Source organism: Triplophysa rosa, linkage group LG12 (assembly GCF_024868665.1).
Source record: "Triplophysa rosa linkage group LG12, Trosa_1v2, whole genome shotgun sequence".
In the NCBI taxonomy this organism is placed as follows: Eukaryota; Metazoa; Chordata; class Actinopteri; order Cypriniformes; family Nemacheilidae; genus Triplophysa; species Triplophysa rosa.
Window position 1 is genome coordinate 11,850,532 of NC_079901.1, and position 9,874 is coordinate 11,860,405.

General features: G+C 46.3%; 1 protein-coding gene across 1 annotated transcript; it reads right to left on the reverse strand.

Moving 5' to 3' along the window:
• Positions 1–6,042: 6,042 nt before the first annotated feature.
• Positions 6,043–9,575, reverse strand: LOC130562543 (extracellular calcium-sensing receptor-like). Its single transcript, XM_057347630.1, has 6 exons — positions 9,367–9,575; positions 8,982–9,270; positions 8,151–8,906; positions 7,821–8,048; positions 7,117–7,240; positions 6,043–6,953 (listed from the first exon to the last, which is right to left on the reverse strand). The coding sequence occupies exons 1-6, from the start codon at positions 9,573–9,575 to the stop codon at positions 6,043–6,045; spliced, it is 2,517 nt and encodes an 838-aa protein (XP_057203613.1).
• Between the last annotated feature and the right edge of the window lie 299 nt (positions 9,576–9,874).

Sequence of the window (9,874 nt, forward strand, 5' to 3'; positions counted from 1 at the left end):
TCAGTCTCTCGACGTTGTGTCGAACCGACAGATTGGTGTTCCTATGGATAATGCCACAGCACTGAGCCGCGTCACAATCTCTAGCGGAGCGATGCTGACTGGCCTGGGCGAGTCAGACATGAGCGCTAGTGCGAAATTTTAACCGTCCAGCGGAGAGGTAGGGGATCCAAGAGCTTTTTCGAAAAGGTTGGAAGCCCCTGCCACCAGCCGGCACTGGGTGAGGCCTTAATTCTCTAACAGCGAGAAGCCGCCCGGCACCGTAAGGGCCACTGGGTAAGCATTATTCTCTAAGGGGGCAGGGCTGCTCTGCCCAGCCTGCCCCCAGGAAGGTGCTTAGTGATGGATGGAATGCCTGTTCTTTTCCCAGTGGGGAAAGATGGGAGGCGGAAATAGCCGCTGACCCACCTAAGGAAGGGGGAAAGGGCTTTCGCAGGCGAACGCCCTACCGGCTGCCGGTCCTACACGTTGCCCTGCAGGACGCGGGCTGACACCGGTTCCACGTGTAGGTATTAGAACCTTGTGAAGTTGTTGGGCATTGCCCAACCCCCAGCTCTGCAGATGTCTGATAGAGGCGCCCTGCCAGTGCCCATGAGGAGGCTACACCCCGAGTGGAGTGTGCCCTCCCTCCTAATGGGCAGGGGCGATCTTGAGATCGGTATGCCGTAGTGATGGCATCCACGATCTAGTGTGCCAGCCTTTGTTTGGAGACAGTCCTCCCCTTCTGCTGACCTCCAAAACAGACAAAGAGCTGCTCAGAGCTTCTGAAGCTCTGCGTGCGGTCCAAGTAGAGGCGCAGTGCGCTTACTGGACACAACACGGAAGGGGTGTGGTCTTCCTCCCCGGTGGGGAGCTTCTGCAGGTTCACCACCTGGTCTCTAGGGGGAGTGGTGGGAACTTTGGGCACGTAGCTTGGCTGGGGTCTCAGGATAACGTGAGAATTACCAGGCCCTAGTTCTAGGCAAACTGTGGACACGGAGGGTGCTTGTAGGTCCCCTACCCTCTTGGAGGTGAGCGCCAAGTGTGCGGTGTCTTTATCGTGAGGTGAGAAAGAGCGGCAGCTCCGAGGGGCTCGAAGGGGGGCGATGATGTAGCACAACGCACTGTCTATTGAGAGTGCTGAGGGCTACTGATTATCCTCGACATTGGGTCTCTCCGTTACGCAACGTCGAGTTGCCTAACACCGTCATGTAGAGGGTGAGAGCGGCTGTGATACACACCCAGAGAGAGATAACTCTTAAGCGAGTGGGCCGTTGGGGACGGGGCAGGCGTCCTGGACCGACCACCCAGCATGGAATGGCCGGGGTCGGACCCGATGGTATTCTCGATCTCCCCGGTGTCTTCCCATGAGGGCCGCTGCTTTTGCCGTGGCTGCTGATGGGGCGATGGTCTCCTCCTCGATGTCTCTTCCGGAGGGCCGCCGGAGGGCGTCGAAGAGGACCCCTTTTGGTCTGTCCCTGTCTCCACGAGTCTTCACGAAGATCGTGGAAGCCTCCCACCCTCGGGGAGAGAGGTGTGCGGGTACTAAACTATCGCGACTACTGGCTCATCTTGGCACACTCACGAGATCTGTGGTGTACTAACAGGGACCTAGTGCTCCGCACCTAGATCGGATGGGACCACAGTTCAACCGAGAAAAGAGCAAGCTCTCTCCTGTGCAGAGCATCCTCTTTCTCAGTATGGAACTCAACTCTGTCTCCATGACAGCGCGACTGACTACAGAACTCTCTCAGTCAGTGTTGAACTGCCTGATCAGCGGTCCCCCTGAAACAATTTCAGAGGCTGCTGGGACAAATGGCATCCTCGGCGGGGTTGATACCCCTCGGGTTGATGCACATGAGACCGCTCCAATACTGGCTACAGAGTCGAGTTCCCTGGAGAGCGTGGCACACCGGCAGCAGGCGTATGGTCATTACACGTATCTGCCAATGCACCCTAACCCCTTGGTCTTCAATGACCTTGTTATGGACAGGGGTCCCTCTCGGGCAGGTTACTAGGCTCGTCGTGGTGATGACAGACGCCTCCCTGCAGGGTTGGGGTGCAGTGTGCAACGGGCACGCAGTGTCGGGGCGATGGACGGGCCCCCGCCTGCGCTGGCATATCAACTGCCTAGAGTCATTGGCTACAACCAACTTGCTGTTGCATATATCAATCGACAGGGTGGCATTCGCTCACGGCAGTTAACACGACTCGCCCGATGCCTCCTCCTGTGGAGTCAGCAGGTGATCCGCTCCCTGCTAGCCACACATATCCCAGGCGTCCTGAAACAGACAGCCGACGCACTCTCTCTTCAGTTGACGCCTCGCGTAGAAAATGGACTCCATCCCTGTGCAGTTCAGCCCATTTGGTTGCAGTTCGGGCAGGCTCAGGTACACCTGTTTGCCCCACTGGACACCACCTATTACCCGCTATGATGCTCCCTGTCCGAGGTCCCCCTCGGCACTGATGCTCTAGCGCACAGCTGGCTGCGGGACAAGCGGAAGTACGCCTTCCCCCCAGTTAGCCTCATTGCACAGACCCTGTGCAAGGTCAGGGAAGAGGAGCATCAAATGTTACTAGTTGCGCAGTACTGGCCCAACCGGACTTGGTTCTCGGAGCTAATGCTCTTGACGACAACTCCCCCCTGGCCGATCCCCCTGACAAAGTACCTGCTTTCCCAGGGGAAGGGCACGTTATGTCATCCCAGGCAGACCTCTGGAACTTCCATGTTTGGACGGGAAGAGGAGATCCTGAGTGGCCAACCCCCTTTGGTGGTTGAGACCATCACTCAGGCTATGGCCCCGGCCACTAGGCGGCTATACGCCTATAAGTGGCGCCTCTTCTCGTCCTGGTGCTCTTCTCGAATTGAAGACCCGCAGAGTTGCTCGATCGGGAACGTGCTGTCCTTTCCTCAAGAGAGACTGGAGAGTAACCTCTCCCCTTCCACACTGGAAGTGTATGTAGCCACCATTGCTGCTCATCATGATCCAGTTGCTGGAAAGCCTCTGGGACAGCATGACCTGGTCATTAGGTTCCTAAGGGGCGCAAGAAGGCTACCGCCTCTTCTGCGCTCCATACCCTCTTGCGACCTTGGTGGCGGGCCTCAAGAGGCCCTCCCCTTCGAGCCCCTCGGAGATGCCGCTCTTTCTCACCTCACGATGAAGATGGCTCTCCTGATGGCGCTCACCTCCAAGAGGGTAGGGGACCTACAAGCATCCTCCATGTCCACAGATTGCCTAGAACTCAGGCCCGATGATTCTCACGTTATCCTGAGACCCCGGCCCAGCTACGTGCTCAATGTTCCCGCCACGGATCCCTAGAGACCAGGCGGTGAACCTGCAGGCGCTCCCCACCGGGGAGGAAGACCCAACCTCCAACGTGTTGTGTCCAGTATGCGCATTGCACCTCTACTTGGACCACATGCAGAGCCTTAGAAGCTCTGAGCAGCTCTTTGTCTGTTTTGGGGGACAGCACAAGGGAGGGCTGTCTCCAAACAGAGATTGGCGCACTGGATCGTGGGACCATTGCTTTGGCATACCGGTCCTAAAATAACCCGTGCCCGCTTGCAGTGAGAGCCCACTCCACCCGGGGTATGGCCTCCTTGTGGGCACTCGCTCAGGGCACCTCTCTGGCAGACATATGTAGTGCTGTGGATTGGGCTATGCCCAGTACCTTTGTGAGGTTTACAACCTCCATTTTGGAACCAGTTTCAGCCCGTGTCTTACACGGTACTGGCGTGTGAGGTCAGCAACTGGGTTGGGCGTACGCCTGCGAAAGCGCCTTCTCCCCTCTCCAGGCGAGTCTAGTGCGCTATTTTAGCATCCCTACTTTCCCCCCTTAGGGCGAAGTACAGGCATTCCATCCATCACTAAGCATTGGCAATTGTGGTAACAGACAGGGCGGAACGGTCTGTTGGAATCAAGTCCAGTACTGGTAGAGTTGCCCCTGCTCAGGTGGACCCCTATACTAGGACTGTTGCCCCATACTTAGTGACTCCCCTGCATGGTTGTCCTATATGTTGAATTCCTCACTCTTGGTTCTCCTGTCTGTGAACCGGTGACTCCTATCCGGTGGGTTACCCCACCTGGGTTCTGTCCCCCCTACTCGGGCTGGAGCATGTTTTCCTATGTGTTCTCCCCACCGGTGAGAACCATGTTGGTGTCTCCACATGTAACCTCCCCTTGCGGTAGGATGTGGCCTCCGTAGCACACTCTTCAACGAGGAGAGCAGTGTTTCCCCAGTGTTCCTTACGGCACCAGGCGGAGTCTCGCTAAAAGAGACGAACGCCTCCGTCCGTGACGGCCGATGGTACGAGCCTCTCGGGGTATGCTACTAAGTACTGATCCCACTGGAAGATTACATCTCGCAGTAGCGTTCACTCGTGACTCGCTAGTGTAGTCAGTGTCACTCCGCTTGAGGTCGTGATACGGCTCAGCGCCGTGGCGTGTAAAGATAGGTCCCCAGTCTGTCTCTCAACACAACGTCGAGAGACCAAATGAAGGGGAACGTCTCGGTTACAACTGTAACTGTGTCTTCATGCCACAACGCTTCGCCGACCCGCTGCAGCGACCGGGAGATGTCTCTCAGGTTCCTCAGCCCAAAGGGTGAGTGAATGGCCGCCGCCACCTCCCTTTTATACCCGTATGCACGGGGCGGGGACTGGCTTGCGTGTGCCATTCGCCAAAGCCCATTGGCGTTTTAAATTCCTCTTGGAGATGATAGGTTCTCAAGATCGAACCCCAGTCTGTCTCTCAATACAACGTCTCGTTCCCTCCATCAGGGAACGGAGGTTACAGTCGTAACCGATATGTTTATGTTTGTAGTTAAACTATGGTAATACAAATGGTAATAAATCCAAAAAAAACGTGGCTTCTACACTTTTCTTACAAGAACCTTACTACTTACTGGTAAATTGCTGCTAAAACCGGTAAAGGGAATATACAAAAAAAACACTACTCATAAATATATATAGGCCTAGGGGGCTAATGAGGATAATTAGGCTAAATGATTATACAGGGTTATATCTAACATTAACATTTATATGCTAAACATATAAAGCTTTTAAAGGAGTAGCTCACTTCAAAATTTGCCACATTGACTTTCCATAGTAGGAATAAAAATTACTATCGAAAGTCAATGGGGGCCAATTTTTGTAAACTCCTTTAATGCCACTGATACTGTGATCTACTCTGTGTATTCTGTAGGATAGATAAGATATACGACAATAAAACATTGCACCAGTGAGAAAGGAAATTTACTTTTAATACTTGAGTACTTTTAAAAGCACGTACATCTTTACTTTTACTTAATTAAGAATCTGTCTTTACAACTTTTACTTGTAGTGTAGTAATATGTGACCAGTAGTAGCTGTACTTTCACTCAAGTAAGGAAGTTGTGTACTTCATCCGCCTCTGGCGGTTATAAACCTGAGGGTTTTGGAAGGAGGTTTGAGACAGACTAGAAAGAGTGATGTTAAAGTCAAGAATGTGTTTTTTTTTACTATCAAGCTCAAATTCCCAGGGTGACAAACACCCTATTGTTGTATGGTTTAAATACCTTCTAAATACGTAAATGATGTTTAATTTATTTCCAAGGTAGGATGATGAAAAAAGATCTGATGTTTCTATCCTTTGACAGCAGGGTTTGTACTATATTGGTAAAACATTCTTTGTACTCTAATTGTCCTGTAATGCTACCGTTACAGTAACCTCTTCAATCTTTGTTTTAATACTGCAGCGAAGCCACATCCCAAAAACAAACAACACAGAGACTCTTTGACTTTGTGCTAAAAATTGATTTTATTTAAAGGTAGAAAGTCTCAATCTGGGAACATCACGTACAGTTAGTTTGTGTAGTCATATGGGCGGACTTGACTCCTGAAGTGTCAAAGCTGTTAGTATTGCTATTTTGTATTATAACATGCAAAGTTGTATTAGACTTGTTTACATTGTTCAAATGGTATAAATCACTCAATAATGTTTTTGAGAATTTTCTTAAATCAGTATTAATTTAGCATTTTCTTTTAACAACTGCAATGGTAATATAACCATGTTTGTTGACTTCTCACTAGGGCTTAGATTGTGTTTTCCCCATCAAATATTGCTTTGTATTTTGTTCAGGCTTAAACAGGATGATGTAACATTTAGGTGCAAATATATAGAATAATAATTTATATCTTGATGCTAAAATTGCAAATATCTCTACAGCTACAGTAAATTTTCCAGGAGAACTGACATAAGCTGGAATAAATGTGATCCACACAGCACAGAATATGAGTATACTGAATGTGATGAATTTAGCTTCATTGAAGTTATCAGGCAGCGTCCGAGCCAGAAAAGCCAGAATGAAGCACAAGAGAGCCAGAAGGCCTATATAACCCAACACAGCCCAGAAACCTACAGTAGAGCCCAGACTGCACTCAAGGATGATCTTCTCTTTATAATATTTCATATTTTTGTTGGGAAAAGGAGGAGATATTGTTAGCCAAAGCACACAGATAAGAACCTGTATAAGTGTAAAGGCAAGAACACTGAGTCTTTGTTGTACAGGCCCAAACCATTTCATGACATTACTTCCTGGAAGTGTGGCCTTGAAGGCCATTAACACAACTAATGTTTTCCCCAGAACACAAGATATACAGAGGACAAAAGTGATCCCAAACGCTGTGTGACGTAACATACAGGACCACTCAGTGGGGCGACCAATGAAAGTAAGTGAACAGAGAAAACACAGAGTCAATGAGAAGAGCAGCAGGAAGCTCAGCTCTGAGTTGTTGGCTTTTACTATGGGGGTGTCCTTCTTACTGTAAAACAGGACTGTGACCAGTACAGTTATTCCTACTCCAAACAGTGAGAAAAAGACTAGCACTATACCCATAACTTCTGTGAATGACAGAAACTCTACAGCCTTTAAGACACATTTATTTTTCTCAGCATTAGACCAGAATTCCCCTGGACACTGCATGCAGTTATTTGAATCTGGAAGAAACAGATTGTGATCACCATAGTTAGACACAAAATAACATATATTCCATATTCTGGACTACTTTGATAAGAAACTGTATCCTGAACAGTAGAAGGAGAACACAAAAAGAGCAGCTAACCAGTTTTCTTTGAATCTTTGATGTGGGCTGAAGTTTACCTGTCTCATTACTGATTTCTCCATCTGCACATGTAATACAGTCATAACAGCAGACAGGTCTTCCTTTCTGTTCAGCCTTCCTAGTGCCTGGAGGACAACTCTCACTGCACACAGACCTTGGCTTCTACATGAAAAACATACATATTGCCTGTACATTCGGATATTATACTGTATATGGACTCTATGAAATGGAGAACGACATACTGCATCTATAAAGCATACAATAATTGATAAATGTTATTATTGGTTTTGTCAGTTGTTTGTAAATGTGAATATAATTTCTAATGATGCCTTGATCACAATAAACACACATTATTACAAAACTCTCTGATTCTGATTGGTCACACTTTAACTCTGGATTTGGATGTATCCGTTTTTTGGTCTTAAACGTATTGGATGGGATGGCCAGGTTTGCAAGGATGATTTAATTAAAATTTATTTTATTATTTTGTTGTTGCTAGAAAACGCTTTGGCTGGTCTACTTGAACAACAGTCACATCACAGCATGTATTTGCAGAGATTTTTGAAATATTGTGTGAATTCTCCTACATTATACTTTATAGTATGTACGTAGTTGATGTACCTAAAAAGATGTATTAATTAGGGTGGCATTTTGTACTTACAATGTAAATATTTTTATTTATTTGTTCTAACTGAAATCATTTTCCCACTTTATGTAGGAGAAAAAAAATATTGTCATTTACCTGCAGCTGTCCTCCAGCCCAGATGATGTTTTCAGTGTTAAGCACAAAGCGCTGGTCAGGGGGCAGTGAGGCATCATAGTAACCCACTGCTTTAAACTGGAATGATCCATCAGAGTCCTGCTGCCAGTTCACAACTTCATACTGGGCTACTGCATCACCAGTTCTGTCAAACCACACACGATCTCCAAACTTTACAGTAAAATTGACCTTTTTCAGAGCCTCAACCAACTGGTTCAAAGACAGATTTGGAACAAATTTATAGTGGCATTTTAACACCTAAAAAAATTGTAGGGATGCATTTTTTTTAATTACAAATTCTCTTTTTTTTACCTGCTGTGGTTGTATTGTCAGGTCTTTCTCACAACCTCCTCGTTCTCTGCACTTCAGTAGACTGTGTAGTGCATAAGCCACAGCATACACTGCTTTGTAGACATTACTTATATTTCTATGTTCAGGCACATCTTCAGTGTAATTTTTAAGCACAAGTAGGTCTTGAGGTCGGCTGCAATTTAATTCAGCTTGTGATACATTCTCATATCTTTGTGAGCATGATAAAGCTGTGTCCCAGAATGTTTTCATAACAAAATCTAAAAACCCTTCAATATAATTTTTTCTCACTGCAAACCCCAGTGACCCTTTCATTACACGAAAAGTGTTTGGAGTGATCACAGTCTTTGAAGTTATCCATCCTACTACTCCTACCATTTGGATGCCTGTAATGTTCTGTATACTTAGCTGCTTAACTAGTAATTCCATCTCAAAAAATGTAACAAATGCAACAACCACTTTTGCTGTGCCTTGTTTCATTGTTTTTACCACTTTTTGGAGTTTTTCATACTCTGTACGGTAGAATTTCACAGTGTACTCTACACAAATCCCCTCCTTCTTGGCTGCATTCAGAAAAATCTCCATTCCATAGTTTCCATAGTCATTGTCACTGTTCACAGCTCCAACCCAAGTCCAGCCCAAATGTTTGACCAAAAGTGCAAGTGCTCTGCTCTGTTTATAATCACTAGTTTTAGTCCTGAAGAAAGAGGGGTAATCTTTCCTGTTACTGAGACAGTCACATCCAGCTGAGTGACTTATCTGAAAAAGATATCAACATAAGCAATGAACAGTCATCAGTTTCGCAATTGCGTCAAATTTGTTATCACCTCTTACCACTGGAATTTTAAAAGGTCCTGTGGTTCTTGACAGAATGACTGTGGTGGCAGACTCTGTTTCCCCAATGATAGCATGTATAGGTGTCTGTCCATTGCATCTTTGACCTGCTTCAAACTCCTGATTATTCATTAATGCCATAATTGCACTCATAGAAGACAGTCTTGAACCACATGTATCATATATTCTATAGCCAATAGAAACATTTGGGAGTAGAATTCCATTCCTGTTAATCTCCTCAACTGCAAAAAGCATTATTTGAGCTAGCCGGAAATCTCTTAGAGTCACACTGTAAAATATTAAAACCAGCAGGTTAAAAACAAGTGTTTGTGTTATATACATGATATCCTCAAATGTTTCCTGAAAACTTTCCTGAGTTACAAACCTGGAACATGACAAAGGTTGAGGTTTTTGTGTAAATGCAAATGAAGGTAACTTTTCCTTACTGCGAACTGCAAAAACTGCTCCAATAGTTACATCACCTTCCTTTGAAAACAGCGGATATTTAGTGTCTCCCATCATTCGGCAAAGAGTGTTTTCTGCCTTTGCATTAAGGTGATGGAAAAGCAGAAGTGTGTTTAGAAAATAAAGCATCCCAAAGATTGAACTCGCCTGCAGGTGCAAGATGCTATGCACCCGATTCTATAATGGTTGTTTTATAGAAACTTAATAGGGATGAACAATAGGTAGCCAATGACCTCAGCATGCAGGGGTGGAACAGATGTCTGTGTACCCTCTTGCCATTCTTTTTTTTTAAGGAAAAAAACATAAAATAAGTGTTATTGTCAATTATCCTTAAATTTTCTGATTATAACCTAAATACAACCAGAGGTATTTGTGGCTTGTGCACTCACACGTGCAACGAAAAAATAACTACAAAAATGGATTAATTC